We start from the raw sequence: 26,114 nt of genomic DNA on the forward strand, positions 1-26,114 counted from the left end.
GGGGCACTCACACATACACTAAGTGTCTTGAAAAAAGTCAATGCGATAAAGTGCGTTGTGCTAAGATATACTGCATCGTTGTGTTAAACCTCATCAGAAGAGTCTTTCTAGACTGAGGGTGCCCTTTAAAGGCATATGCTCTGGGAAAGGAGTTTATTTATACAATATCAGACAATGATATACAGTTCTGTGGCCAGTTGCTGCACAGTCCAATGTCCCTGAGTATGGTCAGGCCTTGAGCCAAAACAGCAGCACTGTTTACAGCTTCCACAGAGGCAGTAATACTCAGAAATGTTGGTATGTTATATAAATTCCTCCAGTTGTCCTAAGTCACTAAGACTGTTTGCTGATGTTGCCCTGGAGTAGAGATGTACCGATACCAGTAGTGATATCGGCGCCGATACTGCCTAAAATGCTGGTATCGGATCAGGAAGTACTGGAGTTCATGCACCGATCCGATACCACATAATAAAGCCCTAAAGAAATCTTTTTTAAAGTAGTGTATTTATGTTATTTTAATATTCCATTATAACTGACTTTCAAATTGGATAATGAAAGAAAGTTCGGTGGTGTTCAATGTTTTTTTTTCATGTTTCACAAAGAGTTTAACCTGAGCCAGACCGACAACAAAGTTGGAAATCATATCACATCCACACAGGGATACAGTTGTTAAAACATTATAAAATATATGATCTAGTATCGGATCAGAAGTTCAGGTATCAGAATTGGTATCGGGAGGCAAAAGATATTAAACGGGATTCCCGAGAAATCTGATCAAGACTATTTCCCAATTCCCGGGAAAGGTTATGACGGGACACGGGAAATAAAATCAAACTTAAAAAAGCAAGAAGTGCGCGTCTATTGTTGTCATGCGGTTTAATTGATGCAGGTGACGGTGCCGTACCATAACTACAGTAATACAGCCTCCCAAAATTCATTAGGGAGGCTCAATGGATTTATTAAAGAAGAAGAAGAAGAAATTTATCACGCAGCATGCACACACTATGCAGCAGTAAGCTAGGCTACCTTCCTCCGCTAAGGATGTCTACGTCCCGCTTTGTATATATTTTTTTTGCATTTTCAAAGACCGGAAAATGAAAAGTGCATGTTGTGTGACCGGGTTATCAGGTGTTCTGGGGGGTCGACAAGCGGATTGTGCAGACATTTAGAATCTCAGCATGGCAAAGTTCCCAAAGAAAAACCCAGTGAAAGTTACAACACGTGCACCTAACAGTTGTTCGAAGCTGTCAGTACTATTCAGGCTACATCCGTGGCGGCGGAGAGAGCGTTGTCTATCTGCGGACAATTTGCCACAAAGATCCGAAACCGCCTGAGCGCAGAGTCTATCGACGCTCTCTGCTTCTTGAAAGCACACTTCAAGAAAAAGACAGAATTGAGTGCATTGTAAAAGAAATATGTGAGTATGTTCAGCAACTTGGTCAGCCTGAGGGTTTGCTGCTGCATTATTTCAGACTTTCTGCTGAGAAAGTTTTTCTTGGTCTGCTACTGTTAACCGAAAACAGTAAAAAAGACTTATTTCTTATTTCTCACAACTGCAGCAGCATAGTTTGCATCTTTTTCTGGTTGTCATAATCTGAGTGGTTGTCCTAATCTGAGAAAGCCAGAAGCACCGGACTGGAGTGAAATGATCCGGGGCCAGGCAGATACCCCTGTTTCTTTACTGCGTCTTGTCCACAATGGGGACAATTACGTGAACTCAGTTGTGTGACTGTGAGTGCTGCATCTGTAACGGTTTAAATTTTAGATTCTGATATTTTTTTTATTAGTGCATGATCCCCACTCCACAGCAATAATCACTTGTTTTAAATCTTTTGAATCATCATAAGCCAGGTAGTGTTTGCAGTTTTGTGTTCTATTGCGTGACTGTTCATATTAGTCTTATAAACTAATAAACCCTACCACATTAAAATAAGGCCCTTTATGATGGCTGAACCAGTTACCTGCAGGATGTTTGCTAGGCTAATCCAATGCTAGGGGCGTCAGGCAGAGTTACATCACACACGGAGATGAGAAGGGTATGTAGGGACTTCTCTTACTCCGGGGGTTTGGTGAATAAGCTAAAGTCCCAATAAATTGGCGCGTTCCTTTTAATAAAACAATCCAAGTTACTAAACTTCTAAGATCAATGGATCATTTTTCATCAAGTACAATTTCTAATCCTTACTCAAATATTTTGGATTGGCTGTTAGTCTGGCTAGTAGGACAGCAGATTAAGATTTCTTAAACTACGTTTTGGTTGCAATTACGATTACAACTTTTAACATTTAACATTTCTCTCAAAACCTCTGCTGCATTTTGACAGCTAAAAAACAAAAAGCAAATGATATGACAGTATCACATGTCGAAACAGAAAACAGAAAAACAAAGGCACCTTTAGCAAAGCCATGATTCACAGAAATACAAAAACAAACCTGAATTGCACCGCCGCTGTCACCCTCCACCCCTTCTGGGCTTCACCACTTGTGTAGAAGCTCCCCTATGTCTTCTTTTTTTCTTTTTAACTAGTCAAATGGTTTGCAGATTTTCTCTTACACCTCCAATTGGTTTTGTTCCATTTGTTAATCTCACCATGGACATACAGTATATGCGGCCATATTTTTGATCCAAACACAGATTGAAGGTGCCTCCATTTTCTGCCAAATGAGAACTCTAGTCCTTTTGCCTGTGGTACAGCAAAAATCAATACAGCTGCAGATTTAGATTTGTTGGATACACATGCAGCAGTATCATCTTAGGGTCAAATGGAAGGTTCACAGACAAGATCAACATGGATTATTGATCATCTCCATCCTGAATGTTTTAATTTGGTCACACTCCCAGACACAGTCCATATATGTTCCTTTTAGCCTTGTTGCATTTAAAACAAAAATCATGTATATTACTGTTGTATTTATTTAATTTGACATGAGCTGTGTATGTCTGCATCTGTCAGTTATATTGGGGTAGTATTAGATTAGTTTTTGTTTGTTTCTGGGATGCGTCACAGGTCTCTTTTTTAATCACTTTCCAAAATGTCTTCTTTTAAGTATTAGCAATTGTTTTTGTTAAATAATAAATCATAGTTGCACCAAAATCAGAGTCTGGTAATTTACCGTGACACGTTATTTAATCTTTCTAACTAAGATGACATTCTTACTGTGATGACCCCACCTGATGGGGAGAAGAGCATCAGTAAACACAACAGTAGCAGAAAAGCTTTAAATGAAAGAAACAGTGAAGTGCTGCAGAGCTCAGACTCTCATGACAACTTGCTGTCAGAAAAAAAACAACCACCAGCAAGCAGAAAGTCATGTAAGAGTTCAAATAAATAATATTGTCTGATCCGGCCAGGATCAGCAGGTCTTCTTGATGTGTATTACTGGAGATTGGGACTGGTGTTTAAGATGGACCTGAGTGATTAGAGCGCTTGTGATTAAACATTTATTTGCGGGCATCTCAGCTCGCCTCAGAGAACCGTCTGTGTTTGTGTGTGTTTGTGTGTGTTTGTCTGTGTGTGTGTGTGTGTGTGTGTGTGTCTGTGTGTGTGTGTGTTTGCATTTATTTTGCAACATGGATGTGAGCCTAAGCTAGATGAATGCTCCATGTTAACAAACCTCTTGGTTTGACCCTGGCTATGCTGCCCACACACAGACACACACACACACACACACACCATTCACTTGATCCCCTGTTGGGTTCATGCTGGCTCCTGCAGGAGCATACAAGCACACACACACACAAACAAACATTTAACACTGGCCAACTTTTAACCACTTGGATGCATTAGTGCAAAGGTGAACTTTGTCTCATTGTGGCTTGGGGCCAAATTGATTTTTAAGGCCTGCTCCTGCATGCATATACAAAAATGCTACTGTATTTCAGATTAGATGTGAGATTAGGGGTAATGCATATATAGAGGGAGTGTGTGAGGTTGTAAATTCCCTCTCATCCACTCTTAATGTTGCCTATTATTAAGTCCAACTGATCCCCCGGAGAGCCCATCAGCCTCCAGCTGAATAAGAGACATCAGCCAGACTTGGTCTCAAATGTTAATGAGGAGGCGCAGGCTTCAACAGTGTTTTCAAATGACGACAATGTATCCTCTATTGTTTCTGTTTTAATGTGTATATATAGATTATTTTAGTTGTTTGTTTTGTTTTGTATGAGTAAGCACATTATGAGCAATACGATTCAAAGAAAATTCCTCGTATGCATCCTCATACCTGGCAAATAAAGCTGATTCTGATTCTGATAAAGCGCTCTTTATCCCTGGTCCAAAATTAAAAAGGCCTTTTTTTGTGATGGCACTTGTTAGCCGTGGATCTGACTGTGGCCGATGGTGCCAGATGAAGACAGATGGACGAGGGTTTTGTCAGGGTCTGGGCCCGGCTCCAGGGAGCTGCCTTTGGTGGGAAGGTTTTCATCTACTCGGAGATGTTCGACAGCCAGATTCCAGCAGACCCTGGATTAAAAGGGACTGGGCAGGAAGATTATGGGAGGATAGTCCTGAATCTGGATGGCCCTGCTGTTCCACACAATATGAAAAGCATTATTTATTAGTAATACTGAGAGCATCTGAGTTTATGTTTTTGTTAGTGTCAAACAAACTTATCTGTGGTAAAGTCCTCTCTGGTTCACCACTCTGACAAAATCCAAAGCTTGAGCCAGATTTATAAAGTCTGTGATTATCTGATCTTCAGTGTTTTAGTGAACCAAAGCCTAGAGGTGTATACTTTTTGGTTTTCTTTATAGATACCTAAACGATAATTGCTGTATTTACATCTCAGTACCATTAGAACTGAGCTTTATTGTCTTCTTTTTGAGTGAGGTTCAGTTGAAGCATCGCTGTAAGTTATTGTTTTTTTTAAACCAGAAAATGTAGTTGTAGCCTGGAGTCATTTATGCTGGTATTCCTTTCAGGCTGCAGCCTCCAGCAAAAAAGACACAGGGCAACAAAAAAACATTTCCATAAGCCCATCATTCATATGAAGTGCCATTAAAGCACTAAAAAAAATGCCAAGAGCAGGACAAGGTACATGTTATCAGAGCATTAACTGTCGCGGGTTGATGGCCACAAAAAATTAAAATAAATAAACAATAAAATAAAAAAAATATAAAAAAAAATAAGAAGGGCACTCAGAGCGTGCAGACATCCCCCAAGGCCATGCCCTATCTCACAATGTTAACGAAAGTGACATTTTTTGTGTGTATCTGCCCTGTCACTCAGATCCGCTCCCATATTTAATGTGTCCTTCATTGGCCCACTCTATACCCTTCCTTCAACTTTCATTTGTCCAGAATCCTGCTGAAAAACAGACCAACTGAATCGCACAACTTACTTGGCTGAGGTACAAAAAAAAGTTAAGATGTTAAGTGATAAGTGAAGTTTAAATGTTCATTCTTGACCTTGACGAAGGTCCTGCAAAATCTTCTAAATGGACCTCGTAGTGAGATTGAAAATATTGAATCGTGTCATTTGTGCCAATCAATTTATGATTATTTAATTATGGTTTAAACCACTTTTCACACAACTGTTCCTACAATAAGGCGGGTTAAGGTTAGAGTGAAATAAGAAGGTACAGTTGGTGGATCCTGATTGAAGTGGTTGGTGGTATTTACATTGCGGCGTTGCCCTCCTAGTGCTGCTGTTCCCATGAACCCTGAGGAAACACAAATCCCTCTGAGGAGAGAAAGACAAGGACTGATAGTCCACAAAGAAAACCACATCAAACAAAGCTAATCGTCCAGGAGAACAAATGAGACTGGTCAGTAAGGACACACTGTGTTGGCTATCAACTCCAAGGTCTGAGACAACGAGCCATTCGATACGTTATCTATAGAATCTGTTGCACAACATCATCTAGAAACCAGATACTCCAAACTGAATATCACTTTTCAGCGGCTGTGTTCTGTGTAGGGCTTCATCAGGAAGATCTGGGCCACACCACTGACTTTTAAAAAGAAGGGCAGTAAATGATGTGTTGTCTGGTTTTAATAGTGTATTTGTCGGTCTTTAAACTGAGCTTACTCCTTCCGACAAAATTCTACTAGAACATGTTTACATGCTTTAATGTTTAAAAAAATCATACTGTTTTCACCCTCTGGCTGTCCAATTTTAGTGCCAGCCCCCTAAAGGAAAAGCCCAGTGTGCTTTATCTGACTGGTCAGCGTTGTCGGTTCTTCCGCATCTAAGCTCACTGCTCACTGTCTGTGCCCTGCCACTGCAGCCAGGGAATGACTGTCATGGCAATGTAGTGTCACTTTCTGCCTATTTACTGTATATAGTATAGTTGTGACATCACAACAGTACGGTTCGTTTAAAGGCCCTGTTAATGAATTTGGGCTGTGTGCATTTCTCTGTGAATTATGCAATTTCATTCTTTACTAGTTTTTATATAGCACCTAGACTGGCTTCAAATCTCACTTTTTACAATATGGGACCCTAAAATAATAAAAGGATAAAAGGATTTTACCTCAAAACCTTTATGTTGTTAATTTGACCAAAAGAGCAATACACTTTCTTTACTGTAAAAAAATTGTATTATCTGTTTTGTTGTTGTTTTTTTACACTCACCTTTACCACACCTTAAGGACTTTAACTTTGATTAAAGGCTGCACAAATATGATTGCTTTTGAATATGATTTTTGTTCTGTTTTCTTTCATTTCCTCAGTTTGCCTCACACAACTTTTCATTATGAAATGATATGTTTGGTCTAATAAACAGGAGGAACTTAATAAATGTGTTGAGCGGCCCAGGCAGGCAAATGAAAGCCTCCGTTAAGTACTAAAGGTGTTTCCTCTGAAAAACTTTAAACCCGCTGGGGCAGACAGGAATGTTTTGAACCTGCAGCGTGTGTGTGTATGTGTGTGTTCCTGGGGCATGCTTACTTGTGTGTATGTGTAAAAGCTTGTGATTGTGAGTTTATGAGGGCTGCTTGGCTCTGTATGTGCCATTTATTCACACCAGAATCTGTGTGAAATCTGTGTGTGTGTGTGTGTTTGTGTCTTGGGTGCAGGGGAGGTGCAGAGGGTGTCCTCCCCTGGGGTTCTAGTCTAGCCCCTTGATAAATCCGGTTCTGGCTGGAGCGTCTACCAGGCCATTACAAAGAGCCTGGCTGCTTCCTAACAGCACGATCCTAGAGACCAGAACACATGTACACACACAGAAATAAGGGGTTGGATTTCTATCCTTTACCGCCTCAACTTTGACCAACTGCACCCACCGTACTTGTTGCTGGGATGAAGCCTGATATCAGGTGCGTCTCACACCTGCTACATGTCCGTCCCCTTACGCTTTCTCTGCTAATGAGGCTTAGCGCCGGGGATGGTTGCGATTTGTTTAAAGAAATACAAACGAGCCAGAGTGTTTTTATTCCTATACTAGAGTAATTAGGGAGTGTAATAAGCCAAACCATACTGGGCTGACATAGCATTGTGGACTCAGGTCTGGAAGGGCAGGACTAACATAAATTAGCTTGTAAGCTTAACCCTAAAATCAAACTGCCCTTCAAAGAGAACTGACCACAATGTCCTTTTTTGGTTGCAAAATAAGCCTCCCTTGGCCTCCAAAGGACAGAAGAGCAAGAACACACACACAAACACACACACACAAACATACACACACAAATGAAAGCAAGCATGGCACAGAATCGCAGTAAATACAGCTGTGCAAGCAGTCGGGTTTTAAACATTGGCATACCCAAACACTACCTGCACACACAAACACATACACTGCATGCACAAGTACACAGTCAAATACCCATCACCAGGCATGGACGTACACATACTGTATGTGAATATGCACATAAAAGCAGGTCCCAACATGGTCACACCCTCACCCTCCTCTCAAAAAAAAATGACGTTTTCCATGGTACCTGCTCGACTCGCATCGACTTGACCCGGCCGCGGTGCCCGTCCTCCTATTTCCACTGCAGATTTAGTACCGTCTCATGCATGAGGCAAGCGTGGCTGGTCGTCATAGCGACACCGCATGAAGCTGCAGCGCCCTAACATGTAACAGACAGAACATCGAAGGTGTGTTGCTTTTGAGTCTCGGCATGTTACTGTTGCCACAGCTAGAAGACAAAATAGTTTCAAAAGAAACCGGAGGCAGCAAAAGAAAAACACAGCAGGCTAAACTATTTAAAAATGGACACCCCAGTCTGTTTCTAGCAATGATGACGCAATGAATAGTGATGATTCTCGAAATAGAAACCCCCATCCAGCCACAAGTATTCAGCTTTAGCATGTGAGGAAGTATAAAGTCTTCCATGATGTGATGCTAATGTTGTAGAACATGCAATCAATTGAAGTGGAAGGTCATAGGAAAATCACACCACTTTAAATATTATTTGTTTAACTTAGTCATGGTCAGAGCAGAGAGCACATCTTTCTTTAAATCTCCCTGAGCTACTACAAAGCTTACATTTTTTGGTTCCACATTTGTGCAGTCCCTGGAGGAGGCGAGCAAATGACTTCCATGTAGTTAACTTAAACTTAAACGTTGGAAGCATTTAACCACGTGGTAACAAATGGATAGACTAGAGCTCACCAGTCACAGCAGTAGGTGTCTTTGCTCTCAAGTAGGGAAGAGAAACTATGTGGACTGCCACATTTGTTCCACGTTTCTGCAACGTTCAAGGACCTATTTTCTCGCAGTTCAACGCATTTCTCTCCTTTTGTCTTATCTGCGATCAAATGCGATCTGAATAGCTGTTTGTCTACCTGCTTTGGTCTTATTCCATGTTTTCAGCAATGCAGTGATACATTCAAATATAGAAACTATCACCCCCAGCGTGATCTATAACTGTAAAAAAAAGCGAAGACAGTCATATTTTCATTGCCGTTTCATATTTAATTTTTTATGCAACTCTGTTTGGTCTCAGCTCATTTACTTCACTTCATTTGTTCGTTGCATTTTAAGGACCAACAAATAAAACCGTGGGTCAGTCATATATCCTTCCTCCTGCTCCTGGCAAAAAGACAACCTCCTTAACATATTTATCTTGCTTTCTTTTCCTTTTTTCCGCTTATCTCCATTCTCGTCTCTCTCTTCGCTCCACACCAAAGTTTTGCTGCAGGCAGTGGGCCATCTGCTTTTGACATTTTTAGAATTAAGGGAGAACTGTGCGTTTATTATTCCATTGTGGTTAATTATTCAGACTCTGGCTCTTCAGCTCTGTGTATAGATCAGTCGGCTATCTGGAGGCATCGCCCTGACACAAAGGACGGCTGGCACTCTGTGAAGAATTTGCTATTTGGAATCCATCGTTTCAGTTCTGTTGTGGTATTCTTCTGTGGCCAGGAAGTGACAGTTGGAGCCAACACTAGAATACTCCGATTGTCCAGTTCAGCAGTTCTCCTTTGACATCTCTGCTGCGCGGAGTGCCAGAGCTGAGCCTCGAAGCCAGTACAGCCACATGGGAGAGAGTGACATATTCACAACAAGCCATCTTGCCTGTCCTATTCATAGCAGAGGGACTCTTTATCAGTGGCAACCAGCCAATAAAGGGCGCTTGTGCAGTGCTCCACTAGCCACAAAGCTTAATTTAGAGTCAAAAAGCTTAATTGGTTATTTGTGATCTTTTGAAATGAGAAAATAAATTAGTTTATATATGTATGTTTTTACACACTTTAATATTACATAAAGCGAATTTATACAGTATTAAATTAAAGACAAAAATCAATTGTCTTTCCAAATGCAATACACACTTTTGTTTTACTAATTGTTATCAAACACAGATTAACCTTTCCAGGTTAAAATTTTAAAATACAAACGTTTAGGATTGAAAATCCGTTCAGCTTAAATTGTCTTCAAATCTCTCCTTCATTTCTTCTGTTTTTTGTTTGTCTTTGATGCACATTGTCAGTCCTCAGTGAAACACCTCAGTTTTTCAGGTCCAATCAAAACTGGACATCCACTCTGCCTTTTACTCTTACTCAATACTCCAGACGTTATCTTAAAACACCTACCGCTATATTACGGCTTATTTGCTTTTAAATTTCCCAATTATCACCGCAGACACAACCAGAATTAACTAGAGACCTCTCTTCTATTAGTATGATAAACAGAGTGATTAACTTGCTTCAACGATAATCAACACACTATACACCTACTTAAGCCCATTTGACCCAATCATAGTTGGTTATGAACGAAGACGCCGCCTTCTCAAGTGCTGTCTAATTGCTTGCAGGATTTCCACTATCACAGCCATGCTGTATTGATCCAGCGTGTATTGATCTTGCTTATTGCTGCCTGCATGGGGGTTTATCAGCTCATTAGCCTGTTTTAGTTGTAAATGCACCAATGCAGTTGGAAAGCAGGGGTGGCTTAGGGTTTAGCATCAGGGGTAGTGGCATCCTTTTTCGAGATCAGTTCTTGTCTATTGAATGTTGTTACCCTGCCATTGCTTTGTAACTGTTTTTCCATGTGGCCTCAACTTACCACAAATGCAAACATTTTTGCATAGAAGTACTAATTAAAGTCCGGAACAGTTGGTTTCTGCTCCAGGTTAAGTAGTGTCAGCTGTAAATATCCTAACTGTAGGAATTTGATCATCTAAAATAAGCATGCATGCACTGCTGCTATACAGCATGCACTGTAATGAGATCTGGAGGCATTGTGGCAGTGAGAGAAATAGTGTCACTAAGTACACAGTGCCCCAACATCAGGAGTCCTCTACTGATGCTTATTAAAGCAATAAAAAAAGAAGGCTACCAAATAGAGAACAAGAAAGACAGGAGCAAGAAAAAAAATTACAATGATTTACAATAGCCAGCATTGGGACAGCAGCAGGGAGCTATGTATGCAGACTATTGAAATATGAACAGTTTACTATAGTGTTCTGGTCCGTTTTACTAAAAATATTACTGATGCAAATTAAGCTTCAGCAGCATTAGAAAAGTGTAATAACTTATAGAGTTATTATTTAACTCCCTGTAATAAGACCAGGCAGTCAATTTGAAAGTGATAGCAGCTTTTAATCTTGTGTTTTCAAGTGTCTAAAGCTTTATTCTGCTATTTCAGACTGGGTCTAGCACTTATGTATACGTGTAATACAGAAATACCTTTTCAGTGTACGGGGCCCAGATGGCTTTCCACATTAAAATGAACTGACACACATCTTCATGGTGAACGCTTCACACAGAACAGAGGGTTGAAATAGGCTGAGAGTTCAGGCTGTGCAGACTTTCCTAACACTTCATTACTGTGCATGTGGTTACTTGTTCATTGTGTTATTTGTGCAGGCGTGACAATGGATGTAGTAAAAGGGGAACAGGGCCCACTAAGGTTGCATCTATATGGAGCCCAAATGTAATCAATAAGTTTGGAAAAATCTGTATTTACCGCATGGGCAGGCCAGCTGTGATTGATTCTATTGGATGACATTAGTGCATCCTTAATTACTGTGTCACTGATCGAGTACTTGCCTTCCATGCCTCTGCATCCCTTCTGTAGGTCTTTTATTACTAATTACCACAGACCACCTTGTTTGTCCTTCCACCTCAGAAGCATTTGCAACTCACTGATGAAAGCCGACAAGCTTTTTATACAAGCTTGTACATTTTACACTGTGGTGCTGGCGAGTCTTTAATGTTCCGCCTGTCTCCAATCATGACAGCGTCTCTGCTTAATTGCAGTGCGCATGCAGCTCTTTTGGTTTTCTGCTCTGGTTCTGGCAGAATCAAAGCTCTCCTGGTTGAGCTACTCCCGGTGGGGGTCATGCAGGACGGGTTGTTTTTTTTTTAGGTAAGGTTGTACTGCTGAGAAGATACAGTAGGTCTGAGAGAAATAACGTGTTTAGATTCATAAATCGTTTGTCATGCTGATGAAGTGAGGCCTTTTTTATCTTAAGGAAGGAGGATAAACAACTGCGGCAGAATTGATTTCATCCAATAAAAGCAGGAACGTGAATTAGGCTGTGGTCCAAAGGAACCTGCTGGATGTGCTCAGCTCCCTCGGCGCTGCGCTAGTAACTGGCGCCGAGCTTAAGCATAGAGCATCAGCACGGGGGGCTTCGTGAAAAACCTACAATTACGTTTCTGTAACAGGAGCAACAATGGCAAAGTGTGTGTAACACCCTGGTTAACTCAGCGGGTTGGAACTCTGCAGGTCGGAACAGTCAGGCCGGCAGGAAGCTGTGATTTTGTCTACAGAAGGTGCTTTTCTGTACATCAAATTTATTTGGCGAGGAAGAAGCCTGCGTCTTATGTAAATTAACAGCTGAGTTGCAAAAGCACGTTGAGTTTCCTGAGCAGAATATAAATGCAGATACATTTTGAAAGTGTGCTTCCCCCTAAATGTTCACACATCCCCCTCTGCTGGATTAAACTGTACACATAAACACACACACACCCCTCGCCCAAACCACTCCAAAATGTTTTGCATTTATATTTTTCACTTGCTATTGAGGCGTTCTGTAGTCTCTCAGATGATTGACAAAGTGTAGAGGCCTGTCTGGAGAAAATTGAAGTGGTCACTTCAAAAGGATTAAGGTACTTCTTTATGGAATTGATTTTCTTTTGCCGATAATGAAGCCTTTATCATTTCCACAACAAAATATTGAGTCCAGGTACTGCAAAGGTTAATGTAATTTTAACTACTGTATGGATTGGCATGAACAGTCATGGTCCCCAGAGTATAAACCTTCCGGACTTCAACGACCCCCTGGTTTTTCCTCCTGCACCACCGCAAGATTGATATATTTTTTTCTTGAAATATCTCAGCAACAAATGGGAAAATTTGCCGTGAAACTTTGTGGAAACAATTATGGTGGCTGTAAAAAACGTTGATCTCTGGTCATCAGGTCAAAATTGGAGTTAGTTAAATATATGACCAAATACCTGCAAAACTAGTGACCTTTCCATCAACCTCGGGTGTACTAGCAAATATTAGCTTGCTAACAACACTGGAAATGTGTGCGTGGAGGGGGTTAGACTTTATCACAAAAATGTTGTTTAGGAAAAACACAAGGCATTCCAGTGGGGTATTAATCAGTACACTTTATAAAGTATGTTGTTATCCAAAGAGAAAAAACAGAAGCTGTGCTTGTCATTTGACCTCACCAAAGGCAACACGGGTCCGCTGATGTCTTTTGTCTCTCCCTGGATTTGGCTTAAGGTGCTTGCCGGTAACAAATGATCTAAAAGGCTTTTATCAATAAAGACACTCAGGCCTCTTTCATTTTCTCTCTCCATGTTCTCTTGTTCTCAGCTTTTCTTTTGTTGAATCTCATTGTCATCTCTGCCCCCCCCCCCCCCCCCCCCCCCCCCCCCCCCCCCCCCTTTCATTCTCCTCTCACCCTGTCCTTCACTCGCCCCATTTTCTCCCTGTGTTCTCCCCCTATCCGCCACTCTCTGATCATTCTCTCCGGGGGGTCATTTAGGGTAAGATAAAGCCTGTATCTGTGGGTCCACAGGGACTCTACCCTAACGATCCAGACACACTCTCAGACACACTCATGCACAAACACACACACGCGGGAATACACAGCTGTGCAATACGCACATTAACATGCATGTTCAGTAAAGACATACAGTCGATTTGACTCTCTCTTTCTCTACATCTCTAACAGGTCCAGGAACAGGGTGGGGCAGCTGTCAATAAAGCACCGTAGGGAAGCTAGCCAGAGAGCCCTGACTACCTTTACTGTAAAGATAAAGGGTTGGACGATAGAGTGATGGAAAGAGGAAAAGCCCAGTGGAGAGGAGGATGAGGAGGAGGTGGGGGAGTCAGTGAGGTGCACTTCAGATTAAAGTAATGAGGATTGTAGGGGGACTGCAGGGAGAGAGCGATAAGAGCAAGAGTCTGCACGGGCGCAGACAGAAGCTGTGATGTTCTTCGACTCAAGGCTCCCATAAAATAAGAAGCGTTTGATTCTCACTGATGCAGCACCGTGTTCACCCGCTGTTTGTATTACGCTCCAACCTCTTATCGCACACCCAACTGCTTTAGGTTAATAATAACAACAAATTGGACCAAGTAACATTTTAATATAACATAACCATATGCAACATAGATTCATAGTGTGGTTTAATGAAAAAAACATCTTACAGAGTTTGGAAACACATTGAAAATGAATGTCATGTTCGGGGTTCACTGCTCAAAAAGGCAAAGAGACGGATGCAAAGTAAATTACAGTAAATCAATGTGTCGATTTCACTAAACCATAGCTGTCATTTTAAATAAAAATATAAGAATAGAATACTGGCGAGAAAAGAAGGATCCAGGAAGTCTGTTTTGAGTAGATTCAATAGTTTGATACACAACATTTTACAACTATGGATATTAAGTTATCACAGGACCAATTGTTTAGTCAAAGTGACCAGGATCTACTTATTTAGCTGGACAACCTCATAAAAAGGTATTCTATATGTATTTACATATCATTAAATATTTGTGACTCACCAGCCTTCTGCAAACCTGTGAGAAGAGCACAGACAAAACACAAATATAACAGTGTGTTCATGTAGGACTCCAATAGACTATTTTCATTGGTAACTGTCAAACACTCATCTCTGCAGCTTATATGGAATCATTTTATGTTGTTAGGAACCTCTTTCTTGTTGGCTATGGATGACATAACTTACCAATATTGCCTTCATATACCAATCTAACCCCTTTTATGAAATAGGTTTAAAAAATAACTCTTCTTAACTGTTCTTGGGGATCTCTGGCTTCACCAAATGGCCTTAAGTGGAAGGTGGAGCAGCGAGGATTTCAGAGAAAAAGCCTCAGACGTAAGCATACAGCCTTCCTGGAAAATGAACAGATTTCTTAAATCGCCCAGAACGGCCCCTAAAGGATTTCTTAGAACTTAAAACCACATTTTTTTCTTCCCCCTCCCCCCGCACACGCCTCATGATTTATACAGGAGCTCTCCACAGCGTGTTTCAATGTAGCATTTCACTGTCCTACTCTGGAGTAAATCCTCAAATCATTAAGAAAATAAAGTCTTTGTCCTTGAGCTGTACCACACTGGCAGCTGCAGATGTCAAATTTCTGTACTGGACTGCAGCTGTTACCGGCCAAGCCTCGCCTCAACTGCCTGTCCAGTTGTTGTTGTTTTTGTGTGTTTTTTCTCCAACAAGGTCACCTTGTGAAATTCTACACTTTTAAAACAAAGTCAAGCCCGAGTCAATGCACCTTGTAAATAGTAATAGTCAGATGTGATACCTATTGATCCCTCCGGGGTGAATAATGTGCACCTCAGGGTCAGCTGCAGCTTTCGAGCTGAGAGGGATCCAGTGTCTCGATGGACTTTTCAGCAGGAGGAGTGCTCGTCGGCTACTTCAGGGCTTTAGAACAAATTACCTCTAGCTTTACTGCAAACAATTGTGTAATGTCTTCTGTAGCTCTGGAGTCCCTTTCTCAAGGTTGGGAAAATGAGTCAAGCCACATGAATGCATAAGGAATGATGCTATCAGGTTGCATTATGGGAAGTGAGAGATCCAGGGCATTTGGAACTTGACTGAATAAAACTCAGGATATCTTGCCCTCTGCTGCCCCAATTGTTACCATCCAAATGTAATCCAATGTCACGAGGAACTCTCAATAGTAATATTTCAATGCTGTTAACCTATATTAAATTGGTGTGGTACAGGTGAGATCTCAAAACCTCAGCACAATACCAAACCCATTCTTCTTCATGGCTAGTATTTGTGACAATTTAACCCATGCTTGTCACTGTTACAGCAGCTCTCGTTACTGTAAATATGTATGGAGCTTTAATGCCGCTGTCTTACAGCCCGTTTGCCCAAGATCACTTGCTAACTAGCAAAACATAAACTAGCATCTTCCACAATGCTGTTGAAGGGCAGCACTAATGCTAATGTATCCCTCAGGTCTTTGTGTGTATGTGTGTGTGTGTGTGTGTGTGTGTGTGTGTGTGTGTGTGTGTGTGTGTGTGTGTGTGTGCGTGCATCCGTGCGTGTGTGCGTGCATGCTCGCGCTCATGCGTTCGTGTGTGTACATCTGTTTCCCAGTGTTAGATGTTACATGAGGCTTTGCCCTTGGTTTTCCGCGGCAACAGTCATCCTTTTACTGATGGCTGGACCATGGGTCAGCTCCCTGGGAGCTGGTCCCTGAACAGCTGTGGGTGTGTGTTTAAAAGGGAAAACGGGGAAAAACCTCATTTGTCATGACTTCATATGTTGGTTGGTTTGGACACACAAAGACACATACCATATGATAAGAAAGTAAGAATTATACACTCACTTTGATAAAACATGGGGCATGAAGTATAAAATGAATAAGTCCCTATCCCTTCTCTAGTGTGTGTGTGTGTGTGTGTGTGTGTGTGTGTGTGTGTGTGTGTGTGTGTGTGTGTGTGTGTTTGTGTGTGTGTGTGTGTCTGTGTGTGTGTGTGTTATTTTTGGGAAACCTCCCAGATCATCTGATGTATAAAAGTCCCTCGGGAGAGGTCAAAGGTTATCATATGAGATCAGTACAGATGACAAGATCATAGCGAAGCAGCTGCTCATTAGGTTCAGCTGTTTGTGTGGTTGTTTGTGTGTGTGTCTGTGAGGGGTTTGGGGTAGTGATCATCTGTGTGTGTGAAGGCACTATAGAGATATTAGTTTTGTTCCTGTATGAGTGCATGTTGTGGTGTGTGTGTGTGTTTGTGCATTACATGTCTTGTCTTACCTGAATTGTAATTCTCTATATTTTTTTTAATTCTCTATATTTTTCTCGCTGCTGTATTTCTTCACAGCCACTGTAACACTCACCCTGAGTTCAAACTCAACACAAGTCTAAACTCTTTCAAAACTTCTTCCATTGATTCATAACAGCTGCCATTTTGGAGCTACAACATTTTAACATGGCAGCAGCAGCAGCAGCCTCTGGGAGAGATAGAGGCAAACCGACAAAAAGATAGAAGGGCAGAAGGAAATTAAGTGTAGTGGGAAAGGGAGGAAATAAAGTTGGAATCACCTGCGGGGAACATTTAATGGAGATGTGAGAAGAATTCCTTCACACACCTCCATCTGAAGGCACATTGTGTTGGTAAGCAGGCACAGACACAGACTAACAAAATAACTACCACACAAAAAAATAGATCCAGTGCTCTGAAATAAACTCAAGACCAAAATATCACACACACAAAAAACTATCACTTATTCATGTATAGGAATGCAACCTCAAACTGAAATAAACTGCCAAGTTATTTGGAAACTGTCTGTTCATGAATATTATATTTACTATACCATGATGAAAAATAGTTTTTAATTAGCTCAGTCTTGTATAGAGCGTCAGTGATAAAACTGGCAAGTGCCAATATTATCAGTGGATATTGGCTTATCACAGATACAAATAAATGAATTGCAGCACATAAATGTTTCATAGGCTGCATGCCTCACCCAGTTCAGTGTGGCCACTGGCTCTTTTTCTCTGTCTTTTAAAAAGAAAAGTTAGGACAACAACAGCAAAGCCTAAATTTACTTTTAATGTTATCCAACAAAGATAAACTTTCTCGCCTCGTCCTAAAATGGTCCTACATCGATATGAGAGTACTTCCTTGTTTTAAGAATGAAGGGTTAGGAGACTTGAAGCAGCCGTGCTGTGTGTGTTTGACCGTTCAGCAACAGTCATCCCTGCAAACCCCACGCCGAAGGTTCCTGTACTTTTAGAATGTACTACCCTCCGACCAGGGGCTTGTTAGACCCTGGTCCCCAACGAGTTCCTCAGAAAATTCCTTGTTCCAAAAGGAAAGTTCCTGCAGTTGAAGAGCGGCTTATGTTGCTTGCCATATGGGAACGTCTAACTTTTTTCCCGGTGACCTTTTACCTCTGAGTACAAACATTTAAGAATTAACCAGCAAAATGCTCGTATTTAAGATCTTTGGCTGTTGACTGCAATGTGAAATGGATAATCCACCCTGAGATCTGTGTTAAAGGATTAGGATCTTTACCTTCACATGATGTTTGTAATCCTTTGCAATCCACACCTCTGTGTGGATTGTCCCTCGTTTAATCATTAAATCAATACACAAATAAGATAAGATATCCTTTTACCCGTGTCTAAATCATTGTCCGATAACAAAGGGATCAGGTGTCCTCTCACTACTGTGCTTTTATATCTGCAGCGATCGTAAGAGAAACCTAATCAGACCTTTTTAATTAAAGAGGCCAGAGCGTTGGTGGGGAAGAGGGGGGGGTGAAGGGAGGAGAAGATAGCAGCAGACGAGGTTGGATGAAGGGGAGAAGCCGAGTCTGTCTGCTGAAAGCCACTTAAATCCCTTTCTTATTAACTCCCTGTGACATACGATCTACCTCCATCAACACACACACACACACACACACACACACACACACGCACACAAACACACACACACACACACACACAGCTACAAACCAGCTCATCTTACCACACGAAACAGCCCCCTGCATCTCTGCTGCATGGCTGCCTCCCACTACTCTGAATGAGAATCAGGATGAATCAGTCTCTGTGCTTCATTTCATTAATTCTTCATTCAAGACAGGTATTAAGGTGACATTTTCCTATGCAAATGGGACCCAACCTTGAGCCGAAGAGGCCAGTGTAACGAGATGTAATTGCCCAGCTTGGAAAATGTGGCATTTCTGAAGATAGTAATGAAATGTCTATCCTGTTCCACTTCATGCAAGTGGTTTTAAGGAATGTACGATAAGGAAAAAGCTTGTATTACATTTTTTTTCACAGTTTCAGACGGCATATCTATAGGTTGTAACAACATTGTAGTCACCAAAAATAATAATTTGGAGGACTTGTTCAATAGTTGAATAAATCAGATTATCTGTTAAATCAAGAGTATGAGCGTTCTAAATGACCATAATGTTCTGCATTGCACAACAAAGGTATAGAACATTTTTTGCATGGTATTTGACACGTGTATTTGTCATTGTAAAATGCATGCATTACATATTTAGATGTTAAAACTCCTCAAAATAACAAATTGTGACAACTATTTTTACGGACCAGGTTTATTTGCCACAGCTTTAATTACACACACAGACTTGGGCCATCTCGAGTGAATTACCCTTTTGTTTAAACAGAATTATGAAAACTCAGATTTACTTCAGTCTGAAAACACCTTTATAAAATCCAAACGGCTGCCCTATCCCCTGCTAAATACAAAGGGATCCAACAATAAAGTTGCCAAGGTGAAATGTTTTTTGGAGAGTGTGTCCTGACAGAGACTTTAATCTCCTGCTGTCCGTGTCAGCTGATTAATAATAAGAGAGAATGAAGTGACGAGGTCACTCCTATGAAAACACTCAACGGTGAAAAAGAAATAAAACACACTGTGGCAGACCCACATTAAAATGTCATGTTTAATGCGATGGATTATCCAGCTCAGGCAATGTTCAAGTCACTGGAGGTTGTTGTTCATGCTTTATAAGATATAATGGCGAAGGAGAAAAACAAAAATTCCCCCCAACTACCCAGGCTGTGTTTGGACAAACAACTTAAAGTGGACAGGGAACATGTTTTTAAAAAGGAAATTTTATTTATTAAAGAGTACAAAGGAGCCTTTTTCAAGGGCTGTGAGTTGTTTTGTGCTGAGTCTCGCTAGAACTAGAAGTGTACTTGAGGCAGAAAACAATTTCTAAATATAAAAAATAAGCATTGGTAGAAGATGTAAGCCCTGCACTTAGAGCCAAACTGTACTTTTTAAGGGCTTGCTGGGTGAACTACCACACATCACTGAAATTGGTTTGAAATAGGATGGACAATTGGCTGTATTGCCTCGTGGAGCTATCTGAATTTCCTGTTTCTTGTGCCAATGTCTTGTCCCTGGCGTTTCTACTCTCCTAGGTAAGGATAATAAAGTAAAGTAATGACTTAAGAATAATTAAAGGATTAATCAATTGTTATTTTTCTAATCATTGACTAATGGTTTAAGCTACAAGCAAAAATACCCCTAAAAACTGTAGTTGCAGCTTCCCAAATGTGAAGATTGTTTTTTCTTCATCAATGCATGATTAAATATCTTTAAGTTTTAGACATTTGGTCGAAAAATTTGGATACAAGGGAATAATTTAAATGAATTTACTTGGATTCTGCACACGTTTTAAGCATTTGCCCTTCCAATGAATTTGCATGCCTCAGTCTTACATCAATCTGGATGATATCAACTCAACTGGCTTTTGTTGACAAAGGAAACTATAAATTGCAATTGTGTTCAGATTATTGGGCCGTCACTAGGGCAGAGGACATGCTGTGTTGACATCATCAAAAGATTAACTTGCCAAAAAACAACCAAACTGTGTCTACAACAAGCTGTGCAATTAGTGTGAGAGCATTAATTCCTGTTTAGCAGAGTAGGCTTAGTGTTTTTGTGTGTGCCTGCACGTGTGTGTGTGTGTGTGTGTTTGTGTGTGTGTGTGTGTGTGTGTGTGTGTGTGTGTGTGTGTGTGTGTGTGTGTGTGTGTGTGTGTGTGTGTGTGTGTGTGTGTGTGTCTCTTCACGCACATTCCTGCTGAGCCTAACCACCGAAGCAGCACAATACCAGCTGTTTGAGCATTTTGGAATTGAAAATAAATGCGTTTTCACGTTTCTCTGTTAATCTTCTACATCTCGACAAAAGGTCAGCTGTCAGTTCTTCCCTCAATGCTTAATCAGGCTACTATTTGGGGGAAAATATCTTGATTTTACTTAGAAATTGCTGGGGATCACATTTCTCCACCACAGTTGTGTAATTTGCACATAAAATAATGTCCACTCTCATGCCTATGAGCTCTATATTTTGTACGGCAGGATGACTCCATGTTAATTTTTTTAAGACAGTTAGTTTAGCATTAAAATAAATGAAATGAGGTTTTGGCCAGCTATTTACATAATTAATGAATAATTCAAACTAAATATGTCAAATATTTGCTGGTTCCAGCTTCTCAAATGTGATGATTTGTTGTTTTTTTATATTATATTCTGTTATAGCATTGTGAATTTAACTTTTTATTTTCATTATTATATGTATACCCTGGTTTTAAGCAAGTTGCATCTATCTAAATCAAAATGTTTGGCCAGACCTAACGCTTGTTTTACCCTTATATCCAAATCCCTGTCTGTGCAGCAAACCCCTTCATGATCCCTTTCACTTGAGGTGACACTGCCCTGTTCAGTAGTTTCTCCCAGGGGCCACCCATGTCTAAAATTGATGCAGTCATCCTTCTTTACCTTTACCTACTTTGGATAAAAGCATCCACCAAATGCCGTATGCAGTAACTTTGAGTAACATGAGCTGGCTTTTGCGACTGTTGGCATGTGTGTATATGCTAACAGGACAGTGTAATCAAGGAGAGAGACGTCGGCCATTGTTATGCAAGTGAGATACCGTCGAGAGAGGCTTGGACTCCTTCCCAGGTTCTATTGCTGTCGTGGCATTTTGGCGGGTCAAGTGACATGGAGAGTTTCTGCCACAGAGCACTTTTACTGTGGCGGGCTGTTAGTTTTTCACATATGCATGTCCCTCATAACTGACAGGAACTAATGTACGGAGCCAGCTGTATACGGTTTGAGCCCAGAGAATATAATAGGGTGTAACAGTGAGTGTCACTATTATAGCTGTGGAAGGTAATGAAGGTTTTTTTTTACATATTGACAAAAGCCTTGCCTCAATACCCTATGTCGACATTATTTGTTCAGTAAATACTCCTCACAGTGTTTGTCTGTTCCTCTTGTTCACTCCCCTTTCTTCCTGTCCTTTCACTCCTCATTTGTACTTCCTTTCATCTTTTCTCTCTCTAAACCCTCCTCCCATTTTCCCTGTTGTTCTCCTTTTGCCTCCATCCTCATTTTCGCTTTCTCATTACACCTCCACTTGCCCTTGTTCTCACGCTGCCCTACTCTACCTCTACTTATGTTCTCTATTCGCCTCACTCTCGCTCTTCTTCTCCTCTACCTCCGGCAGTCCCAGTGAAGCAGAGAGAGATGTCGCAGAAGAAGATATTCCTGATCTTTGTCGCCATCAGCACTGTCAGTCTTCTGCTGCACCATGGGGGCCACTTGAGCTGGTGAGTGATTGAAACACGCCCACACGTATGCAAACACTTACATTACATACACTCTATCTCTCAATAAGTTCATTTGGTGCTAATTACTACAAATATATGGCTGTCTTTTTCTTTTCCAGTCAAATAAATAGCAAAACTGGCTTATTATCACACTGAAATATGTAGACTTTGAGCTGCCACAATTGTCTAGGGACCAATTATAAAAGAAGAGGGATCGTAGATCTTTGACAGCCCTGTATTCAGTTCCCTTTTACCCTTTCCCGTACCCTTTCTAACTTAACGTTTTGCTCATAAAATCTTCCTCCACATTCCTGTCTTTACAGTCTTCTTTATTGCTCTGTCATTCGTTTCTCTGCTTTTTATCCATTGTTTCGACACCTTTTAAATAACTGAGCTTCTATTTCAGTCTGTAGTGAATACTCTCCGCTGTAATACTGCAGAGTATTCAGAATGTGTGTACCCAAATATAAATGTGTGATTGATATCAAACTCTTTTGCGATGGTAAAATTGTATCATGAATAATCATCCTATTTTGCGTACACTGATGCATCTAGTTTTATTGTCTATCATCTTTTTTGCAAATAAGATGATAAAAAGTATGTTAGGTCCCAGTGTGAGTTGTCATGTTGTAACAACCTTAGACACAACACTGGTGAACTCAAATACACAACCCATCAAAATAGAAAGTTTAACAAAAATGTTTACTTGGAAAAGTTTTAAACAAAGAATAGCGCTCACTTGTAGGATCAAACAATTTCACAAAAACTATAAACTAAAACCTGGTGACGTGAGGATGCCAGGGCTGATTTTTTGTCTCAGTCCACCCCTGAGTAGACATGAGTGACTTAACAGACTTGACGAGACATAACACAAACATTTTAAAGCTCACATTCCCTTTTATTAGTATGTAGTAGAGCTGGGACTTATGGCTGGAATCACAGTGATAATGAGAATATTTTTTCCAATAACCATACATACACTTTCAAAATTAGGAATGGAATTAAATCACATGTAAAAACATGTTGATGTAGTTCATCCGACAAAACTTCTGTCATCACGTTATGATTCCAAAGAAAGTCAAAATATAATATTGATTTATCACCCAGCCATGGTGTATAGGACAAACCGTTCATACACAACTTGCACTCTCTGTTTCACTCTGTGTCTTATCCTACATCTTCTCTCTTTTCTTTGTCTCCTCTCATTTCAATTCCCCACATGTTCACAGATTTTCTACTTCTACTTCTACTTGACTGCTGTACCTTTGTCCTGTCCTACATCTCAGTCTGTCTGCTATTATGTCTCTAATGTCACCTAATTATTGGGAGTAGCTGCTTCTTCTTTCTGGGGCTAATGGAGCTTCAGATTTTTTACACTTTCTTTTTCTTTCTCCAGGACCATAGAGGCCTTTCACCTCGGTTGCCCTGCCCTTCGCCCCCATCCTGCCCCAGGCCTCAAACCTAAGCACACCAATGTGGCCTTCCTCAAGACCCACAAAACAGCCAGTACCACCATGCAGAACCTGCTCTTCCGTTTCGCAGAGCGCAACAACCTCACGGTGGCCTTGCCTGTGCAGGCCTGCAGCCACCAGTTCTGCTACCCGCGCTCCTTTACCTCTCACTTTGTCCACCCCCACACACTACCGCCAAACATCATCACCAGCCACATGCGCTTCAACAAGGCCGAGCTGCTGCGCCTGATGCCCAATGACACAATGTATATCACAATCCTGAGAGAGCCGGGGTCAATGTTTGAATCCTTGTTCAGTTACTACAACCAGTACTGTCAGAGTTTTAAGAGGGTCCCCAATGGCTCCTTGGAGGCTTTTTTACAGGAGCCCTGGCGCTACTACCGACCTGATGAAAAGGACTCCATGTATGCGCGCAACACCTTGACCTTTGACCTGGGCGGAGACAAGGATCGCCCAGCAACAGATGTGGTGTATGCACGGGCCTTTCTGGCTGAGGTGGAGCGAGTTTTCTCCCTGGTGATGATTGCTGAGTACTTTGATGAGTCGCTGGTTCTCCTCCGCCATCTTCTCTCTTGGGACCTAGAGGACATTCTGTACGTTAAGCTCAACATGCGGACACCAAGCTCAAAGCGAAGCCTGACGCCAGGGCTCCCTTCAGAGATCCGAGCTTGGAATTCCTTGGACGCACGTCTCTACGACCACTTTAATGCCTCCTTGTGGCGCAAGCTGTCAGCTCTGGGTCCAGCCTGTGTGGCGCGAGAGGTACGACTCCTTCAGCAAGCCCAGGAGAGGTTAATGAGGAGCTGCTTTGGTGGACGGATGCCGCTTCTCCGATCAGCCGCGCAGATCAAAAACAAGGATCTCCGCCCGTGGCAGCCTAGTGGAAAGGTTGACATTGTGGGCTACGACCTCCCGGTAAATCTCAGCCGTGGGTTCTCGAGCCAGGCCCAGGAGCTCTGCCTCAAGCTCATCATGCCAGAGGTCCAGTACACACGGGTGCTCCTACGTTCCCAATCACTGCGCTACCGTCGTGGCTATCAGCTGCGGCCTCCACAGCAGTCACATTCCCTCCAGCAGCCCATACGCGCAGTCCTGCCTCGGCATTCTCAAGTGCACCGCAGCCAACCGCCACCTGTAGCCCCTGGCCCTGTAGCCCCAGGCCCGGCAGCCCCAGGCGCTGTAGCCCCAGGTCTTGCAACAGGGACGGGATCCACCTCCACTTTGAAGCCAGCTGCAGAAACTCAAGATCGGACCACAAAGTTAGGGCCTAAATCCTCACAGACCCAGGCCTCACAGACTAAAAAGTAGAGACTGGAATATAACAGAATGCATTTTCCTACCCAGTTTGACCCTTGAGACAATGGTGCTTGGTTGGTTGGGGTGTTGGAAACAAGGGCGTCTTAGGGGAAAAGTCAGGGGCGTTCTTGAAATAATGTCTCTCCTGTCCCTTCCAGATTTGGGGATAAAAAATAAGGGGAAAAGGAAGGAAAGGGGGTAAGACATATCTGGACTTGAACTTGAATCTCTCCCCTCCCCACAGCGGACAGGAGAGGGTTTTAGGTGAAAGTGGTTCTTTGAGGCGAATCTGTTATGTGCGATGGGGACTCAATAGGGAAGTGGGGATATCGGACCTATTGTGAGGCACAGAGTAAGCATTGTGTGTATCACACTGGTATAGTGTCATGTTACTTGCTTTCATTGTCTGTAGCTCTCTCTCTCTCTCCCAAACATATGCCACTTAAACTCCTTGAGAGAGACATAATGACATAAAGGGATCAGCTGTCAGGCATCCAAAGAGCCTCCTAAGAGGCCAGACAGACATTGAGATCATCTCAAAGCATTATTACAACAGCACAATCAAGACTCTTCTCCTCTTCTTCTTATCTTACAAACTCTAGAGCCTAAAGCAATGGAGGAAGGGGGGTTAAAAAGATACAGATAGACAGATAAAGAGTGAGAGACCATATACGGAGGGTAAGCCTAAAGACTGGATGCTCAGTTTGACCACCCATTATCGCTATGACTCACACAGAGACTGAACACACACACCAAGCCTGTGTCTCTTCAGCTTTCAACCTCTCTGGCCTCCTCCCCGCATCCTTCTCTCCATCCTCCATCCCCTCATCCCTGCTGCAACCCTCTAGTTAGGCTCTCAGTCCAGAGAGTTCACTGAAGTCTTGTTTTCTGTAATTCTGGGTTTCCTCTGATTGCAGTCCTCCTCATACCACAAGCTGATGTCACATCTTGCATTGCAGAGAGTTTCTAGGTTCCCGGATGTGGGGTTTTGTTTTTAATCTTGGCCGATGTTGCAATAAGATCTCCAGGCCTACGTTCTATACAAAAGGCATTGATTTAATAGCCTACCAGCAGCCTCACTCTGCACACACTTGCACAAACAAAAACGTAAACTTGACAAGACAACAACTTGAGGCCTGTGGGTCGCAGTGTTTGAATATTTAATCGTCTTCTCTCACGGCACTCCTATGGCCCATGTCCTTGGGTTACCTGGCCGTAGGAGTAAGAGTAAGGACCAGGCAAAAGCTGCTCATTCTGAACTTGAAAACGCAGAAAGACAAAGCCAGAGATGTAGGATGTTTAAAGCCTGGTAAGACGGCTAGGCTGGGTGGTTTGGCTGGGATCCTAAAATG

General features: G+C 41.8%; 1 protein-coding gene across 1 annotated transcript in view; it reads left to right on the top strand.

Moving 5' to 3' along the window:
- gal3st3 (galactose-3-O-sulfotransferase 3) overlaps positions 1–24,927 on the top strand; it is a 27,111-nt gene extending 2,184 nt beyond the window's left edge. The window contains exons 2-3 of the mRNA XM_034857263.1: positions 21,892–21,994; positions 23,391–24,927. Of these exons, the coding sequence (XP_034713154.1) occupies positions 21,912–21,994; positions 23,391–24,774 (1,467 nt within the window). The 5' untranslated portion in view covers positions 21,892–21,911 and the 3' untranslated portion in view covers positions 24,775–24,927. The remainder of the gene's footprint in view (positions 1–21,891; positions 21,995–23,390) is intronic.
- The last annotated feature ends 1,187 nt before the right edge of the window (positions 24,928–26,114 follow it).

The sequence above is a fragment of the Etheostoma cragini genome, chromosome 19 (genome assembly GCF_013103735.1).
Source record: "Etheostoma cragini isolate CJK2018 chromosome 19, CSU_Ecrag_1.0, whole genome shotgun sequence".
Taxonomy (NCBI): domain Eukaryota; kingdom Metazoa; phylum Chordata; class Actinopteri; order Perciformes; family Percidae; genus Etheostoma; species Etheostoma cragini.